This window comes from Solea senegalensis, linkage group LG17 (genome assembly GCF_019176455.1).
Source record: "Solea senegalensis isolate Sse05_10M linkage group LG17, IFAPA_SoseM_1, whole genome shotgun sequence".
Classification (NCBI taxonomy): Eukaryota; Metazoa; Chordata; class Actinopteri; order Pleuronectiformes; family Soleidae; genus Solea; species Solea senegalensis.
This window is the reverse complement of record NC_058037.1, coordinates 14,807,458-14,827,958: the sequence shown is the minus strand read 5'-3', so window position 1 is coordinate 14,827,958 and position 20,501 is coordinate 14,807,458. Positions and strand designations below refer to the sequence as shown.

The following is a 20,501-nucleotide window of genomic DNA, read 5'->3' as shown; positions in this document are numbered from 1 at the left end:
GGGGAAGGACCTGGTTGAGTTTTAGAGATCTAACACATTTTCAATTCTTCAAATTCTTTGAAGTAACCCTGTGAAATATTGTTGGTGTGTGTGCATTGCATTGGCAAAAAGGCGAGGTTATTAAGGCCAGGACTCTTGCGGGAACCATTAGCGGCTTCTTTTTTTAGCTGTGTAACTGTCCTGGAAGGCTCAGTTGCACACATGCTGATGCTAATTGTCCGCATGCTGACTGAGTCTCCTCATGGACAATGCTTTTGATTGGGATGGGGGTGAGTTACGGTGTTGGGACAAGAGTCTTTGTTCAATAGCCTGTACCCCTTCCCTCCCCCACTCCTTCCCTTTATCCCCCCTGCCCTCCACCTATCTTGTTCCGACCATTTGGGCAGCTGTCACTTAATCCAGCTAATCACAGACTGGGATGTTATGTGGGAAACCAGACTAGTCAGTGGCTTTGCTCAAGCCCGACACACACTGACTTGGGGGGCTATTTAGCAAAATGTTAACAAAATGTAGGCATGTGAGCAAGCCTGGCTTTTGGGTAAACCCTTAAGGTTAGGGTCACAATATGGCCACCTGTTCTGACTTTGGTCTTTGATGAGATTTGTCTCCAACACTTGCATTTTGTCACAAAACGGGCAGCCATCGTTTTTTTTGTCATTAAATCATGCTCAGCCACTTGTAGTTCATTGCAGGGACTGGCATATATGCACACCCCACTCACATGCTTGGTCTGGGGCAGCCAGCCCACTCTTTTGTGGTGGGGGGAGGGGAGATCGGTGGAAAGGTCAGAAGCCGAGCTACATATCGTGGGATGATCCACGTTCATGTCAAATAATCCATCTTTGAAGCCGCATCTGTTGTGCGTCTTTAGTTGGACGGGGTTGCCAGCGCTTCCGGCAATGGCAGCACGAGCATCGCTCGTTGTCTGCCTCCACCCCCAGACTCCCCTTTACCCCTTTTAACTATAGCGTTTCCTGCTTTGTTTCGGGCATCTTGTATCTCGCCGGCAGCTACAGTCTCGCTCAACTGTACCACCCGTCGCCCAAACTCTGACCCAGCCCTTTAGCTCACCTCTGTCCCATCATCTTCTCATCCCGTCTCTCGTCACCCGTGGTCCTCCACAATAACACTCCCCTCCCCTTCCTCCCGCCACCACCCACAGCCAGACAAGCCTACTTAATCCCACAGCCCAGCAGCAACCAGCCTACCAGCTTGTTGGTCCCCCAGATCAACAACACAGACACACACGTGTGCACACACACACACACACATTTTCCAATCCCCATCTTGATTTCTCTCTCCGTCTTTTATTTAAGCAACCAACAGACCCTCCGGTACTTTCCCAATCTTTTATTTTTCGACCATTATCCCCAGACCCACGTCCTGTCGATGACTTTACAGTAGAGGTCACAGCAGTCACACTGCGGCTACTACAACTGTCAGTGGTGGTGACGTAATGAATGCTATTTAGGTCAGCTGGTTGCCTAGCAGTGGTTAGTTCCCATCTGTGTGTGCGTGCGTGTCTGTGTCTGTGTGTGTTTGCAGTTATGATATGATACAATAGGATTATTTCTCTTGTCACCCCATACTAATTCTGGAAATAGTGTTGAGAAAATTTGATGGCATAATAACTTTGATGACTGATTATCTGGCATTTAAATATGACAGTTCTCTTGTCCCAGTTTCACATCTGTGACTGATGCATTAAAATTTCTCCATGTATAGACAAAATAATTGATTGTTTGAGAAAATAATTAGAAGGTTGTTTGATAAATCAAAGCTGCAGTTGCTGACCTAATAACCATAGGATTTTACCAGAATTGAATTCAGTCTGGACCCCATATTTTAACTGAAACATTGTATACAGTGAATATTAATGACACAACTAATCATTTACTGTAAACTGAAACTCATTAATTAAGGCTCTATATCTCTTGTGTCGGTCAGCAGTTAAGTATATCTTGGTGTGAAACCAGATAATCCCCTTAGCCACTGATTTACCTCACTGTCTGACAACCAAGGACAAAGCCAAGCAGAGTTCATCTGACATGGCTAATGTTGGCAAAGTGACCTTTCTTATTGTGCGTTGTTATCTGACGAATAGTCTGCCTTTCTCCAATGTTTCTTGGGACATTTTAAGTAAAAAAAATTTCACCCGTACCAGTAAAAATCACAGTTTGTGTTTGAGACTATTATTTTGTGGATCAAAATACTAAGAAAACTTAAATTTTTCACCCCTAAACGGAACCAAACTATCTCGGTTTGCCTCAAGATTTTATGCTAGGCTAAGCTAACCTAAGCAAACCATCTCCTGGCTCTAGCTTCATATTTAGCATACTTTTAGGAATTTGAGTCGTTAGCAGTTCATTTTCTTATTAAATTTGATAAAGAAAGGAAACAAGACAATTTTACCCAAAGACAACAGCACATGTAGCTTTAAAACTGATTGAAAAAAAGTGTGAGAATAATAATGGACTGATTGAATTTGTGTTATGTTTTGTCAATATTATTGCAGAGTAAGAGTTTTTAACTCTTTTAACTCTCTCTTTTATGGCTAAATTTAGTCTTGACTAAAACTATTGGGTTAATTAAAACCAAAATTTGACCGTATTACTTGCAGCACCGAGTAGGTTTCTTACATTATATTCTTAAATACAGCAACATGTCAACTGTAATTTCCTGTTTTTGTTTTATAAAAGAAAATGTGCACTATATTATTTGTCAGAAATCTTTTGATGCAATTGTATGCTTTTGTAAAGCCCAATAAACAAAGTTAGTTCGTTCTTTAGTAGAATTGCACCAAGAAAGTTGTTTTTCTCTTCATTTTTTGTTGTTAACGTAGTTGAGTAAATGGTTAAATTAAATTCATCATGATTATAAACATACAAAATGTGTTTTTCGCCATCCTTTTCCTCTTAATTCCACGATGACAGTGCACATTCTGTACATGATGCATTCATACCTCGACACTGCAGCCCAGGCAGCTGTGTGTAGTACTTCCCTGTGCATCCTGTACTGTCCACGTCTAAGTCCTGCAGCCTCTCTTTGCCTCCTCCTCGTCCTCCTCCTCCTCCCACAGTTGTACTTTACTGTATCTTCCTATCTCATCACTGACTCATTGAGTTTCATCGGCAGCGTAACTCGACCTCACTCCGGGTAACGGGGCCAAGTTGCATTACGAGACTTTGTAGTTGCAACAAAATCGATTTTTGCATCATCATCTTTGAGCGTGTGGTTGTGGAAGAGATGCTTGACTATGGCCTTAAACTGTTACAAACACATTTGGATTGTATTTTACTTGAATTTAAATTTGGCATTTCATTGGAATTTGCTAATATTTATAAGTAACAGAGTATATTTTATGTAAAGGACACGTTTTGTAAGTTTTTCTTCTCATGCACAAGTCATGTGTCCTTATAGTTGATCGTTTACAGTAAAAGTATTGATTTATGATTTCTAAAACCGGTTATTGAATTTCTTCCTATTACTCATGTTGTAGGGAACTTTCCTTCAGTATTGCTTTGCAGCAGCATGTTTGTTCCACACCACCTTGGTCTGTGGCTGAAGTGTCAGAGATGTTAGCCTGGGAGAACCCTGTCAAATCCGCCAGAGATTTGGTTTCGCTCTGCAGACACGTCTGGTAAGGACGTTGGTTTTTGGCCAACCACAGAGTCCCTGGAAAAAGGGAATCGATCACAAAACCTGTTTTTGTTTTTTGTTTTTTTATCCCATGGCACGCTAGAGGTGGACTTAACAAATAGCTACACTTTCCATTTTTAGGCATGTCCAATTGCATACAGAGGGCTTTTCATCTACGTCCATTGGTCACATGTGAGCCAGGCTACAGAGATGCTGAAATGAAATCTTTGCATTGAATAAGATGAACTTTCATCTTATTCGTTCAGCCGTGTACTTGTCCTCAGTTTTACCTGACTCCTCCTTCTTTCTGTCTCTTCAGCGGACGTACACGTTGATCGTAGAAGCCTGGGACTGGGACAACGCCACACGCACCAGTAAGTCCACACTTCATTTACAGAATACTTCAATACTGTGACGTCCACAACGTTGAGCAGCTTTAAATTTCAATTTCAAATTGGGATTTTATTGCATTATTTTTAATATTAAAGGAAATATTTCGGCACATTTCTGATGACGATACGAAATATTGTGTTATAGATGACTCCTAATTTTTTAGTGACGTTTTTGTAGTGACGTCATGAATTGACCATGTAATATGACCACATTTACATGATCTTTGACCTCAAATACAAAAGAGTACAAAAGACCGTACATTGCCGCCTCTAATTAATCTTTGGCATCTCTCTTCTCGAATTTCTCATCACTTATGATGCAGTGCATGCATTTAGGTGAAATATCTGCAGTAAGTCAGTGTTAGCCTACTGTAAATGTGACTTGGACTGTTTCATATTTCAACTTCACTCAAGCAAGTCCTTTCGCCTCTTGGCGATTCTTAATATTTTGCTTTCTTAACAGTAACTTTATTAAATTTCTGCAGTTAGCAGGTTGAAAACTCCTAAGACGCTTCGTATACAATGCAAGTCTTGGCTCTCCTTAGCTATGTTGGCTCGGGCGGTGAGTGCTGACCAGCTGTATCCTGTTTTCCTTCGCTTATGTCCGCTGGGTGGACTCCTGTACAGAGCCCCTCTTTCCCGTCTGAGCAGTAGCTCAGTCTGGGAGGAAGAGGACCCGCTGAGGACAAAAATGTCTGCATGAGTGGATGCAGCTTTGATGTGCAGTGAGACAGTGGCATTTATTCATGACTCTCAAATTCCTTTCTGTGCATGCAAGTGTCGGCATGAATGTGTTTTATATCACGGGACCCGACCCTCGCTAGTCAAAACTTCGCGCTTGGCTTATTCATGTGAGGTCATTGCATCCTGTTTTGCCCACGACATCAAACGCATTTCCACTTGTCCATTCAGACAATGGAGAAGAAATAGATTTTGACATCACGGCTCTTTTATTAGCCCGTTGCTCGACTTGTGTCGTCTCCAGTTTCTCCAGTAATTGTGCACATTCGCAGTAATTAGTCCTGATCGCTCTGGTTGATATAAGGACTTAATGTTGCTTGTCCAATTGGTTTCCTGCCAGCCAGAAGGCCTTCGGCCAAATGGCTACAGAGGAGCAAAATAGATGTGTTGTCAGTGCGAGGGTGCAAGACATAACAAACACTTATTTAACACTTATAAATGGAGGCATTTAATCGAAGATTAGAGCAAAGGAAATGCTCTTTTTCACTTCCAAAATTTTAAAAGCTGAATTGATCCTGATCTGGGGTATTACACATCAGATGACTTCAGCCTTAAATGTCATGTGTTTAAGAAACATAAATGTATAGAAGCAAGGAAATCAGTATAAACTGCTACTTAATGGAACATTAATAATAGAGCTGGTTCTGGTTTCAGTGAGAAGTAGAAATAAATAAACAGCGGGGAAAATGCTGTGAGCACTGGCATTTTAAGTTCCCCACTCAATCATATCATCAACAGGTGTGGTATTTCAACCTAAGGCTACATCTGAACCACTTTGCTGTTTTTTGAAAATGCATAAATCCAGCCTCGGTTACGCCCGCTGTCCACACGACCGCCATGTTTTCCAGCCCTGAAAACAGATGTTTTTTTTTTAAATGCTGCCGCAGCATTTTTGTCTGAACGGGCAGACACGATGATGAGTAATTGTTTCTGCTGTATGCCCGATCAGTTTGTATTCCACAAGGGGGCAGTGTAACTTTAGCACCTGCTTAGAACAACTACGTATAATACAGTGTAAACACCAGTGACACTCATCTTAATTATCCAGAGTTTTTCCTGCTGTGTTCTCACATGATCTAATCTAGATATTACCCATAAATCCGACCTGGGAACTGGCAGAACCTCGAAGTTCCGTAAAGTTTTTCCGGAGTGACTTTCGTGGACACTTTGTCGCATTTAAGGACAATTTCAGGGAAATGTCCCGACGTCCGATATGCACAAACTCGGCTGTATACAGATATGCACTCTTAGATTCTTGAACTTCACCCGCTCTCTGGCCTGACTCAGCAGCAACCACATGTCTTGTCCTACGCAAGAGGCGACCGGTGCGATGGGTCCGTCAGTGAGATTCCTCTCCTCCAGCGTCACGTCCTCCACTCTGCCTCCCTCCCTCTCTCTCCCCTTCCCCCTGTGTCCTCAGGAAAAGCAGCCGGCTGTTTTCCTTGTGTTTATCGAGCAGGAAGTAGAGTGGACCGTTCAGCCGGGCTCAGTGTTTAGACATGGAGGTAGCAGAGCCCGGCTCGGGGCCTAGAGCCCATTGTTCTCTATCTGGCAACTGTTATTTCTGTTATTGTTGCTTAATTCTGTCTGACATTGTGTCAGTCCCCAGCAGAGGAAGGTGTGTGTGCATATGTGCGTGAACGTGTGTGTGTGTGTCCCCGCTTCCTTCGCTTCAAAAAATGTCCATGGTGCATTGCAGTCCAAAGCCATGGAGAAAGAGGAAATCACAGAGCCCCTATTTCCACAGAGATTGTTTGCCAGCCTTGATCCCACTGTGATAAAGATTGCTTTCTTTCTGGAGGCTGCAGCGAGACCCGCGGAGGCAAACAATGTTTAATGCGCGTGTTGGCGCGCCAGAGGCTAAATGGTAGCATCCCCTCGACATGACAGTGCACACACACACACACACACACACACGGTGAGATCAGAGGCACCGGCGATGTGTGCCGTCACGAGAAAATTGATCAATTTGCAGACGATGAATTTCAATGGCGTACTTAAAATTCAGTGGGTACTTTCCACCCGGACACAATGTGATCTAAAAGCGTCTGTCTGCTGAATAACAATGCACTGAGAGGGAGTGACTTTGCATCAGAATAAAGGAGGTTTCCCTTCTTTCTTTCTCCAGTGTCCTTGTTTCAGAGAACTCTTTTTATCAGATGCAGATTTGACTGACAGTATTTGCAGCAACTTTGTGAACTGACTGTTTAAGTGTCATCTTTTTTGGCTTTTGTGCTGAAGTTGTGTGTAAGGGCTGTAAGTTAGGATGCCAATGTCTCCAACTTCTTCCAATAAGGATTTTCTCCTACCAGCTCCCTGGTCAAATTTCCAATCAATGTCATGAATAAGTCCATATGAGAAGAAAACACAGCTGAAAAATCTCATGAACATGTATTCTGCCTCTGATCCATGAAAACTATAGCTCTATTTGTCATAATGTTCTTTACAGTTTTAACAGAAAATTGGGAACAAACTCTGGTAAATGTCCAAAATTGGGTCTACAATGACTATATTGTGCTTTTAGACAGGTGATAACCCAAATGGCTCAAGATTAATCTCATGTTTGGACATCCAAATTACTATCCAAAGTGGAATTTCCACTTGTTCCACTTTCAATAACTGTTTTTAAATAGTTAATTTTGAACAGTTCAATGTAAGATCATTTTCTTACTTTTAATTATGCACATTTTGACATGGAAATACTGGTTTAAATGTGTGATTTCTTTTTTAATGTACTATGGTTTGTTGTTGGTCAGTAATGGCAACTTCCTGGAGGTCTGTTGTCCCTGTGAGGTTGCCAAGCAACCAGCTGGGCTATTGACTCATTAGATACTATTGTTTATTGTTGATATTAGTTTGTTAAAAGATTCTATAGACAAAGGCTCTATAAGGAGAACAATGTCAAGTGTCATTTTGTTCTCAGGTAAAAAATAATTAGTCTCCGTCTTTGTTTCAGATGAGGAGGAGCTGCTGATCGAGCGCAGCTCTCACACCGGCATGATCAACCCCGGTGACCCCTGGCAGACCATCCTGTACGACGGCCCCGTGGCTCGGCTCGTCTATCGCATCCGCGTGCGGTGCGACGACAACTACTACGGCAACAAGTGCAACAAGCTGTGCGTGCCCCGCGACGACTACTTCGGTCACTACCGCTGTGAGCCGTCGGGGGCTCAGGTGTGTCTGGACGGCTGGATGGGACCCGACTGCCGCACAGGTGAGCGTCGCCGTCGTCGAATCAGATCAAATCAGACTGCCACTGAAATTATTCCAAAGCTGTAGTGATTCATCTACGAGCTGATGGCAGATATGATTAAGCCTGCAGTTGTTTGGATAATCAGCAGATCAAATATTTGCTGCTTGCGGCTTCTCAAATGTGACAAAATTGATTAATATCTGTGCTAAAGTGATAGTAAACGATCTATATTGTCTTGGGGAGCTAATATATAAAGTAGATGCTGACAAAGTATATGAAACTTTCTTCAGAATATTCAAGAAATTGTCCAATTTAACAATATAGTGGAAGAATAAAGGAGTAGATAATCTAAGGATCACAAGAAGGAAAATACACAATTGATAAAACTGAGAAATAAAGAGGCGGAAAATAGGTATAAACAATATAAAAAACAATATTACAAGGATATGTAAGAGGAAATACTATATTCAATTATTATACAACATTAAAAATGATAATAAAGGTGTATGGAATGTTTCGCTTGGTCTTTTTATCAATAAAGTACTAGTGTAGTTGTTTTTTTTTGTCTTTATTTTGAATGATTTTTTATTTAACATAAAACATAACCCAACAATTTTTGACATGCATACACACGTCCTACCTACAGATCCGAAAATGATAAAAGAGCATAATGATTCATTTATATTCCAACATACTCGCACATCCCAACATTAATACACATACCTGCATACTTCTAATTGTACATGAGTAAAACTGTAAAAAAGTCACCAAACGGGGAATCTCTCAGGACATAAAGGTTGTCTGTTACCGCTGTAAATCCAGTGACAGTGTTTTTGGAGACAGCGTGATGGACGTTGGGATCTGTTAATGTTGAAACACATTAGCGTTGGGGTCGTGTTTGTGGGTGGTGCTGGGGAGAGAGAGAGAGAGTGGGGGGCCTCAATAAATCACCACACTGACCTTAGAAGTGCACGGGGGGGGCAGCGGGGGCAGTGGGGGCTTGGCTGCTGTTAAGAGGATGGGGGGGGGGTGTTAGTGTTGTAGATGCAGGCTATAAAGTCCCACCCATGAATTCTCACGTCTTGTTGCACTTGTTAGAAAGATGAGCTTCTGCTCCTCCCACTTTTCCATGTCGTCTCCTCCTCTCTCTTGTTCTGAAGAACATCTTTTTATGAGAGGAGATTCTAATAAAATGTGTCTCTCAATCTCTGTTTTCTTCTTCTTCTTTCTTTTTTTCAGCGATCTGCAAACAAGGATGCAACCTGTTACACGGCGGCTGCTCTTCCCCAGGGGAATGCAAGTAAGACGAGCACAGATCTCTCCGTCTCTTTTTCATGCAGATGAACGCGACTGTCGGACTGTTTTTCTTTTTGTTTGGTCTTTAATGTGCTGCTTTTATCAAGATTAAAGGTCTAGAGTGTAACATTTAGCAGGGTTAGTTGGCAGAAATGGGATGCACCACCATCGTCCTAATATATATTTGGTTTTTGTAGCTTTAGACTTTAAGCCATCGTGTTTCTATAGCAGCCTGAATGGATGTGGGTTTTTTGGGTTGGAAGCAGAAGCGTGGTACAAAAACACCAGATGCATACACCAGTGAAGAGGAGGGAAGGAAAATCAGGAAAATCATTTGTTGCAATCTGAATTCTCACCATTAGATGTCAGTGATTCTTACACGCTGGACTTTTTTTTTTAGGACAGATCACACAAAGAAAAACGCTGCATTACGAGCAAAACCCATGTTCTCCTATGGTCCGGCAAGAGCCCAAAGCACTTGTCCAGATACATATAGATAAGAAGTACATTGTCATTATATGAGCAAGCATACAACAAGGGAATTGCAGGATAAATGGATGAAATGAAGGCGTACAAAATATTTTCATCCTGTTATCTCGAGATAACAGGGCTCGTTTTCTAGCAATGAAGTGGAGAATCTGCCTCATCGTGAGATAACTGAATTCATAAATCTTCACAGGAACCAGTTATCCTGAGTTTAGACATTGATTTATCACAAGAAAACTGATTATATCCTGGATTTTGATGTAACCTTATGGAAACCTGGTATGCCCTGGTACACATAGAAGTTAAAACAACTTTAGTTAATGTCACATTTCCCCTCAACTCAAGTAAGAAGCAGGGTGACGCAAACCAAAAACCTGCCCTTTTTTTCTCCTCAGAAAAAAAAAAACCGAGCTGGAATAATGTGCCTGCATGTTGGTGCAGCCCAGCAGTTTCACCACACTGTGGCCACGCCTGTTGCCATGCGTCTCCGTCTGTCTTCTGCCCCAAACATCTCACTCTCTGCTGTAGACACGTAGTCTGTTTGGTTTAGAAAATTGGCTTCTGTACCGACTCGAAATGAAGCTGCCGTAGAGGTTTGATCAAGCCGACGTTCTGATCTTAAACGCCTGCTGGAATGATTGATTGAGCTAAAGGCACCTTCGCCTGTCGAAGCCTGCTGTGTTTGTGTGCGCCAGCCTCTCTTTCCCACAAAATCTACGCCTCGCTTCAAAAGATAAGGGCAACGCCAACGTCTGCCTTCTTGTATTTTTAGCCGCCCCGAAATCCTCCGCAGAATACCAAGCATCTCGCAGCGGGTCGGGAAGGGACTTGTGAATTTGACCACTGTAAACGTGCTGGGAATCGTCATGATCCTTCCCCATCCGCATTGCGGTCCGCGTTGAAGGGCAGGGGGCAGGGGAGGAAATGAATATCCCACTGTGTCATGTACGTTTCCCAAAGTGGAAACGAGAGGTAGATAAAGTAGCGTGGAATGGCCTCATTGCTCTACGATTTCAGGATGTGGTACATCCCGTCGTCATTCGTGAACCCTCCCTCCCACCTGCCGGATGCAAAGAGACACTTGCCTCCCCGTATCGGGAGATAGGTTTTGGCCGGGAGCCCGAGGAATAGCGGGGGATGACCAGCTTTTAGGAAACTGCTCCGCATTTTTTCTCCCACGTCTGCCTCTATCAGCAGGCTGCATCCTTACTCCAGTTAGCAGCGGACAGAGAAGCAGAGAGGAAAGCGGCTTATTCTTAAGAAATGTCAAGTTCCAGTCAACAGGAAAAGTGGCGTGAATGGAGGAGAGGCAGTAAAGACTCCTTCCTGCAGTGGCATGGATTTAATGAAGCTTCAGGTCACACACAAAAAAGCTGGCATTAAATCCCCTGCCATCGCCTTTCATTCCCTTTTATTCCCCCGCAGTTTTATGGGCTCTGCCCCATTCGCCGCTGGCTTTTAAGAAAAGACAAAAGCAGCTATGTGTGCCTGTTGTCGTTGCAAATGTGCATTCAGGGGTTTTTTTTTTTATTAGCACACGTTCGACTTGTCCTGGCACATTTGTCTGTGTCCAGAGAATCGCTCGAGCGAGCAAGCGTCAACATTTTGCAACCCTCGGCGTGTCAACGTGCCAGGATGCTGGAATACACATCAAAAGGAGCTCCGTGCCTATACCTGCAAGGCTTTTTGTGAGCAATCACGATATCCTTTGCAATCTCGAATCCCCCAATATGACTCCTCCACACTTTAAAAGGCTGTCGTTTCCTTTCCAAAGTTTCCTGTTAGTGTTGTTGCCACAGCGCTGGCGGAGTGTCTGAGAGCTCATCATATTCAGTCGGGAGAAGCATGACAGGTATTCCCCCGCCAACCCCTGCAGCCTCAGAATGGCAGTGATTTCCGAAAAGGCCCTCGTCGTCTCTCTCGCACACAGCGGCAGCGGTGCCGTCTGCAGGAGACTCAAAAATAGAAGACAGCTGGCTCGACGACACCACGCGGCCCTGGAATAGCCGATGTTGCTGTCATGAAGCTGCAGGCGTGTATACACGCTGTCGTCTCCAGGCCGACACCACAATCCCCACCCCCCCTCAACTCTCCCCAGCCCCAGACTCCAGCCCGAGCACGGGAGCCGCTGGTAGTATTCTTAACCCCTCCTGCCCTGGAATGTCACCCTCCACTAAGATTAGTCGGCAGGAGGTCTTTTGGATGTGTTTGACGATGGGAACAGGTACAACAATGGGTGGATTTCAATTGTGTGCAGGATGCATTCAAGGTCTTTGTCCCTTTCTCACATTTTGTACCTCCTGAATTAAGGATATTAGAGATACAAAACAAAGTTTTATCAATGACTGCACTATCAAAACTATTTATCAGTAAATGGACTTCATGTGTGTTGGCAGAAGTTTCTTGAATGAATCTTGAAGCTTTCTAAGACACTGTAGGTGTCACATGTGGGCAACATAAGGCTCTGGGGCCAGATCTGGCCTAGAAACTTGTTTTATCTCGCCAGCGATGGATAAAACTCACGGATTATCTCAAGTTGATTCTTGCTCAGCTCAAGTGCCAATGGATCAATGTTATTATATTAAGATGAGGAACAGAACCTCAGAAACAGAAAAGTTGCCTTTAACGTTTATTCTTTCTTTAAAACCTTTTATTTGTGGCGTTTTGCTTGCTTCATTTATGTCAAAACAATGTTTTCGCACTGTGGGAGGAAACCAGAGTACACGCACATGGGGAGAACACGCACACTCAAACCCAACAATCTTCTTGCTGTGAGGCAACAGTGCTCGCCACTGCCAGACCATGTGACCCCCAATGAAAATATCACCATATTAATTGTTTCCAACATGCATTAATTAAATTCAGTGAATTACTTGATGTTACAAGCAGGGTAAGACCTTTGTTGAATTAACTTTATGCAAATTTCCCTCCATTTCTATTACAACTATAACAAACTAGTCCTTTGCAGTGGATTCAGTAAAGACCTTTTAAACTGTTTAAAATGAATCTAGGAAAATAAATAAAACCAGTCTTTCCTGATTTTATCGAGTAAAATACCGGTGGGAAAAAGTCAGAAAACGTATTTGGGCGACCGCATGACGACGCGCCGAGGAAAGAGAGAGCGACGTTTCTCTCCGAGGGAACAGACTGTGGTTCGAGGAACAAAATGATTAATGTTGTTGTTCTGGCGTTCGTGTTTGACAGGTGTAACTACGGCTGGCAGGGCCAATTCTGTGATGAATGTTTTCTCTACCCTGGCTGCGTCCACGGCACCTGCAACCTGCCGTGGCAGTGCAACTGTGAGAGGAACTGGGGAGGCCTGCTCTGCGATAAAGGTACGTCAGCTTCATCTCCTCCCACACACACACACACACACAGACGAATCCTCGCTGCTGTCACGCAGTACGTTCCCTCCAGCTACTGTTGCCTCAGTGTGATGACTTATAAGTGAAGCAACAAGTCAACTCCCCAAAAAATGTTGATACAGTAACGCTGCCGTCATCGTCGGTCTCGCGCTTGCATCAACCTTCTCTGCTGTTGAGTAATTTATGACACAATTGGGTGCAGTGGAGACAACATTTTTTGAATTTTTTCATTTCCTGTTGCTATGATTGGACAAGTTTGTATGAGTCTCTCAATTAAAACCATGACAAAAGACGCAGTTGGCGGTGTCACATTCTCGATTGCAAATTGAATACTGATCTAACTACAAATCTACTCCGTTAACACCGGCAATTCCCCCGTCCTCATTTGGAGCGAAACTTCCTCAACTTGCGCTAAAGCGATAACTAGCACTATAGGCGTGTTTGTAGCATCAGACATGAGGCCTTTTTCAGCTGTTGGAAAACCCTGGATTTAAGCATTTAATTAACGTACTGGAACCAAGATCTTACTCCATGTATGATAATGTCATTGGAGGTCAGAGGTCAGATTTAGTGGCCTTAACAACAGATTGCTACACTTTCAGAGCAACACAGAGCAACATGACTCTCTTCTTTTTACAATTGACGGGTTATTGTTACATTTATATGGTTAATAAATTATTTAAATGTGACAATAAGGCCTTAGTGTGGTACATTGCAAGCAAATGTGCAAATAATCACCATGGGGACAATCGAAATGGGAATTTAAAAAATTAAATGAGTTGTTATGACATAAAACCAATGGTCGAAGTCTTAAAATGTAGACCCATCCGTGCTTATATTGAGAAAAATTGTGACCTTAAAATCAGACATCAAATCGAGGATTTGGAGAATCGTGGCACCCGTAGTCGGGAAGCAGCGTAGGGTCATGGGAATTTTCTATACATTGCAATAAATTGCCTTTCTTGTAGTTTTCTTTTACAAGTTTTAGATAATGGATGGATGGATGGATGGATAGTTAAGTATCAGCACAAATACAAAATTAACAGTTAAGTGTGTAAGAGGTAAAAGCCTGTGTTGGAGCTGACATGTTATATAAGAAACAAATTGAGCAGTATAATTCAAATTTTGGATTTTATTGTTAGAAAGAAAAAGAAACGAAAAATGTTTACTCTTCAAATTTGCGCACGTCCATTAAATATCACTTTACACGACTTCAAAGCGTCCACCCGTCATTGAAACTTCCTGAATTTCCTCCACGTTCTCTGTGTGAAGAGCAGCAGCTGGATAGTTTTACTGCCTGCGTGAATCTGAGCGGCGGCAGCGACACTCGATCCGCGCTGCCCCTTCGTCACTGGAGGCTCTTCAGTGGATGAGAAACGGGTCCTAAGATCCTGAGTGGAGACAGATCCCTGCTCATTTATTTACCAGCCCTTTTTTAGGACAGGGGTCTCAAACGCAAATGGCCTGTGAGCCAATGAGCATCGAGACTGGTTAAGAGGATAGAGGACAGAATTTCAAAGTAAAGGTGTTAATTTGTTTTTACAATAAAAACATACTTGTGATGCAAAATAAATCTAAAATGATCAAATACAAAATGAAGTGAATAACCTGTGGAGAGGTGTGTCATAACTAGGGCTCTAACTAGATTTCTTGTCAGAAAATGTCCATCAAACCTGGAAATGATGATGACTTTTAATTTCTTTGTTATATGAAGCAAAGAAACCAGAAAATATTCACATTTAAGAAGCTGAAAAATCGGAAAACGTGTTTTAATTATTAAAAAAAAAAACACTCAAGCAGATTAGTCGATTATCAAAATAGTTGATGATTAATGTAGTAATCGATAAATAATCGACTTTCAGACGTTTCAGTTCTAATCATAACATGAAATTATATGCACGTGGCCCCTCAAGTCCCTGAGACTTGAGGGGCCACGTGCATATAATTTCTCATTTTGTACAGATAAAGATAATAAAGTACAAAAGATACAGTAGATACTGATATTTCTTAGCATTCCAAACTACATATATATGTTATCTATGCACAAGTCATGTAAAAATGGTGTAAATCCAGCACAGTGAAGCAGAGCAGAGCGGTCGAGAAAACACTCTGTGCTTCCTGTTAAAGTTGACAGCTGGCGTTTTCCCGAGGCGAGCGAAGACGCTGACAAGCTTCCTGGGAATCTCCAGCACCAAGGCGAATAAATGGGCGAAGAAACAAGCAAAGAGCTGTCTCTTACAGGCTCCGTCCAATTAGCAGAGTCTGAAGGCTCGGCCGAGGCTCGTGTTGTAAAGTGCTCGCATGGACGAATTTATCCGTGTTTCCAAGTTCCAGCAAACTGTGATGACACTTAAAAAAAGTCTTAAACAGCAAAATACCAGTGTTTGTTTTTTAATTTTGCATTTGAAGAAGAAGCTAGAATCTACCTAGAAATAGACTTTGTGTAGTATTAACATTTTTATGTTTTCCTATAATTTTATCCCTTTGACGGTTTAATATTAAAAGTATGTGTGGCATGAACAGGAAAGTCTTAATCGTCGCTAAAAGTCGTTAATGCTGCGTTTATTGACAAAGCTATACATTGGAGCACGTCAATTAGTCTGTCAAATATTCTTTTGATTATTAATTCATTGTTTGGTCCATAAAATCTTGAAAGATACTGACAAGTATTTCTAAAACTGACAACATCCTCAAATGTTTTGTCCAATAATCAAAGATATTCAAGTTTTTTGGTTTCTTTGTTTTAGAGAAACAAGCAAAGAAATTATTATATATTATATTTATATGGAAGAAGCTGAAGGATCAGAAGAAACCAACTTAAACTGATTTATAAGCTATCATAATAGTTTGGAATTCATTTTGTTTTAACCCCCGAGTCCAACAAACTCTACCACAGAAGTATTCACATTATTCCTTGTTGAGCACAAAAAGCTGCATGTTTGCACTTGTTATTCACAGGAAGACCGATCTGCAGAGAATCGAGATGAAACACGAGTCCCCATCCTCGTACCTCGACTTGTATTTATTTTTAAATGCACCTCTCTCTCTCTCCTCCAGATCTGAATTACTGCGGTCGCCACCAGCCGTGCGTCAACGGCGGAACCTGCATGAACACAGAACCGGACGAGTACGACTGCGTGTGTCCACAGGGCTACTCCGGAAAGACCTGTGAGATCGGTGAGACGCGACACACACCGACGATATGTTATTAGTGTAACAGAAATAATGACATTAAAATCCTAAAGAGCCTGCTGATAAGTTCCTACTTTTCTACTTTCCGTTAGCTGAACATGCCTGTGAGTCCAATCCCTGCGCCAACAGCGGCACCTGCCACGAGGTTCCTGCAGGGTTCGAGTGCCAGTGTCTGCCAGGGTGGGAGGGTCCGACCTGCGCCAAGAGTGAGTGTCTTGTACAGTTCAGCCCCCCTTTTTTTATTTTTTAATAAAAATGAGTCGTGTTGGGAGATTAAGTTGGCGTGTGTTTTTCCACCAGATTTGGACGAGTGTGCGTCCAGTCCCTGTGCTCGGGGAGGAACCTGCATTGACAAGGAGGACGGCTTCGAGTGTGTGTGTCCACCACAGTGGGAGGGGAAGACTTGCCAGATTGGTGAGTTTACGGACAAACATGTACACAAAAAAGTATATTTTAAAGATTACAGGTGTAATTAATCAGTAGAGCTTTGGACGTCACAGACTCAGTTGGTTTACTGCACAAATGAACACCACTGGTGCGAGTACAGAAACAGCGAGAGACATTTATGAGACTACGATAAATGAATGTGTCTTTATGCCATTAGTCATTAGCGGTGATGGCTACTTAGCAAGGAGTCATAAGCTAACTGCTAGGCTATGGTATCAACTGAACAAAACAAAGTGTATTTCCATCAGATTGGAAGTCACAGTAGTTAAACGCAAAATCAGTGGAGTGGTGGTACAGCGCAGTACTAGTAGGCGGCAGTGTGAGAGATTTTTGCGATTATCTCAATAGCCCTACTCTCTGTCTCTCTGGAGTGTTGGTGTTCTGCTGAAATATTGTTACAGGTAGGTTGTGATTTGGCGTTGTCTACGTTCCCATTCATAATGTCGACATACTACATTATACGACGTCCTCCCTGAATCACACTGTAGCCCATGTGTATAGACTTGTCTTAAGTCCTTCTCTAAAGGGAGACACATATGCTTCTAGTAGATCAATATTTTTGTTATTAGATCGTCTGTTTTTTTGGCAAATGTCCTCATTTCAAAGTGATGCACATCTTTTCTCTTCTCTTTCCATTTCTTATAAACAAATAAACTTCCTCTGAGGCACAGCGGACATTACTCACTGTCCTTTAACTGTGTTTCACGATTAAAATTGGCAAACACTGACCTGAGCCCCATGGCGAGAACACTCATTTTTCAATATCCTGCTGCCACAGCTCTGTGTGTGTGTATTGTTTTTTTTTTTCCCTCAATGACTTTACAAGCTACTAGTGTGTCTATTTCCGGCTGTTTGTTTGTCGCCAGCGGTGGCACTTGTTCCAATATCACTCACATCCCAGCAGGGTGGACGTGACTTGCATGCAGCCAGGAAATGGATTACGACTGGTAAACAACGCTGGCGTGTGTGTGCGTGTTTGGGAGGCGTGTGCGTGGCTGTGAGTGAGTGAGTGAGTGGGGTGATAGGAAAGAGATCCCAGGAGTGCAGTGTCATCTTACCAGCTCAGATCTCAGTTTACAGGCAGCTAGTGGCCTCCTGTCTTACCTGAGCGTGGTTACTGTGTGTGTGGAGTGTTGGGTTTCACAGAGAAGACAGGTGTGTGTGTGTGTGTGTGTGTGTGTGTGTGTGAGAGAGTGAACACAGCAGGACTCCCTGTGGAGCCACAAGCCCCCTCCTCCCTCTCCCCAAACCCTTTGAATATTTGAGCAGCAGTGCTTTCCCTTCAGCTCGCTCCACATTTATTCCTGCGCCCGCCGTCGCGTTTGCTAAAAAGAGCTGCAGAATTTAACTGCACAGACACGACGACGAGGTCGTTCACGCTTCACCCTCTTCATTCGTGATCCGTGTCACGCTCACCGCCGCTCGCCGATGGCTGATGCTCGTTTGTTCCCTTTGCCGGAAAAGCGTCATGTGATCAGAACGTGGTGATTCGAGGAAAGGGATACGATGTGTGACGGATCAGTCAGGAAGTGAGCGGGGGTGTTTTTGCAGAAGTCCTAAAGATGAAAACACATTCCCCAGAGTTTTCTTTCCGAATCCAAACATGTTTTGTTGAAAATAACACAGCATTTATGCAAATGCCATTTACCATGAAGTCAAAACAATTTAAGTTTATTCCAACCTTGAAATATTTGCATCGATTTACACATATTTTACGCATTAAATGGGATGAATTGTTTGTATGTACAATAATTCTATAACATTGGTAGCCTGGCAATATGTTTTTTTTTCCTCTTTCCTTCTTTCTATCTTTTCTATCTATTTATCGTGTTATATGTAGAATTTATTTTATGTATTATGTGTGATGATATGATATGACATGACATAAAATATGCAGCACTACTCGGCGGCACCAACATGATTTCATCCTATTAAGAACTACATACATAACTTCACATATTTTGTGGATCGTGGACATTTAAAAGTTCTAATAGATTTTTTTACAAACAATTTTATATTGTATATAAGTACTGTATATAGCTACACCTGTAGAAATTGCTAGATAAAATGGTCCAAACATACAAATGGGTCAAACACCCATTTATTGACAGGTTTAAATTGGATTTTTTACCAGTGGGAATGTATTAAATTGACATTTACTCTCAGGTTGGTTCCTGATTGGCATGAATGGGAATATAAGACATGGATAAACAAGCTAATCCCTTTTTTATTTGCTCTGTTTCATTTAGCGATGCACCATTTTGAGCCCTGTGTTAGGATGCGCACTCATCGTCTGGCTGTTAGCATAGCCATTAGCCTATTTGTTAGCATTAACTTCTGTAGCAAACCCTTATTTTAAAAAAAATTGGAGCAGTGCTTAATAGAATTTATTTTTATCAGTCTGAAATCGATTTAACAAGAAACTGAAGTAAAAGATGGAAAACCACCGGAACTATCGCTAAGCTTATTTAAGCTAAGTGTGTTTTCCCTCTGGCTCTGATTTTGCTTCCTGTGCTTTTGTGACATTAATGGCTTCATCCAGGTTTAAAACTCCCAGGTATTCACACTCATTTTAGTATGAAAGAATCTGAAGCATAGGATTTTTTTATCCATTCTTATTTTTGTGTTGCTGAAGTTTCTCTGGGCTGAATCTCTGGTCTCTCTCTTTTCTTTGTTTGTTTGTTTGGTTCTGGTTTTTATTGATGTACCGGGTCTCCTCTCTCCACCTCCTGCCTTCACAGATGCAAATGAGTGCGCAGAAAAACCCTGCGTGAACGCTTTCTCTTGCAAAAACTTGATTGGCGGATATCACTGCAACTGTTTTCGGGGATGGTCTGGACAAAAGTGTGACATCAGTCAGTATTTCTTGCTCTAAAACGTCTCTCATCCTCTTTCCTCTGGCTACTTTTAGCCACCTCTCACTCACTTCCTGGACACACAGCTTAGGTGTGTTGTAGCCTCACTTTCTCCACATGTGGTAACCCGTTCCTCTCTTGTCTCGGCAAACCGAAGCTTCCGGCTCTTCCATCGTGACTGAACTTGCATGCCCAGTTTCCTCTCTGTGGATCCACCGCATGCCCAGTTATTTCAATGGGTCTATCTGGCAAAACCCTTTTTTTTTACTGGTTATTTCTCTTCCAATCTTTTAATCTGTGCACATCCCACATTGTAGAGTTCACCTGAAAAAGGCTGACGTGGTACGTGCAGTCTTTGAAGCAGAAAACAATGTAAATTATTATTTTTTTCTCTCTGCAGAGATGAACAGCTGCCATGGTCAGTGCCAGAATGGAGCAACATGCAAGGTGTGTTTGATTAAATTTTTTTGCTCAAATCACACAAGACTTGACGGAGGTGTTCGCTAGGTCCACAGATTTGTTAGTTGCGTCACCATCCGTGGTGTAAGACCAGAATTACTTCCACATGTCACATTTCAGACACATTCGAGAGGACAGTTTAGTTTGTTATTGTCACTACAAAACATAACTGTCTTCATCTTCTGATTAGTTACACTCATACACATTTCTTCAAACTGTCATATGTGCTTCCAGGCTGTTTATTTTGAACGCATACTGGTGTTTCAAGCATCCAGTTTGAATTATGAGCTATAACAACTGTAGAGTTACACTGTTTGGTCACATGAAATACAAAAAATAGCACTAAAATCACTACTTTGGGCACAGTTTGTAATTTACATGTAAATATTTCTTAATGAGAAGTGTTTGGTAGGTATGAGCCATTGGACCAATAACG

General features: G+C 42.3%; 1 protein-coding gene across 2 annotated transcripts in view; it reads left to right on the top strand.

Moving 5' to 3' along the window:
• Positions 1-20,501, top strand: part of jag2b (jagged canonical Notch ligand 2b) — a 51,413-nt gene that overhangs the window by 17,554 nt on the left and 13,358 nt on the right. The window contains exons 3-11 of one of the 2 annotated variants that reach the window (XM_044049080.1): positions 3,959-4,013; positions 7,729-7,986; positions 9,205-9,265; positions 12,952-13,082; positions 16,170-16,289; positions 16,397-16,510; positions 16,605-16,718; positions 19,493-19,606; positions 20,007-20,053. In XM_044049080.1, the coding sequence (XP_043905015.1) occupies positions 3,959-4,013; positions 7,729-7,986; positions 9,205-9,265; positions 12,952-13,082; positions 16,170-16,289; positions 16,397-16,510; positions 16,605-16,718; positions 19,493-19,606; positions 20,007-20,053 (1,014 nt within the window). The remainder of the gene's footprint in view (positions 1-3,958; positions 4,014-7,728; positions 7,987-9,204; positions 9,266-12,951; positions 13,083-16,169; positions 16,290-16,396; positions 16,511-16,604; positions 16,719-19,492; positions 19,607-20,006; positions 20,054-20,501) is intronic. The other variant, XM_044049081.1, reaches the window with a different exon arrangement.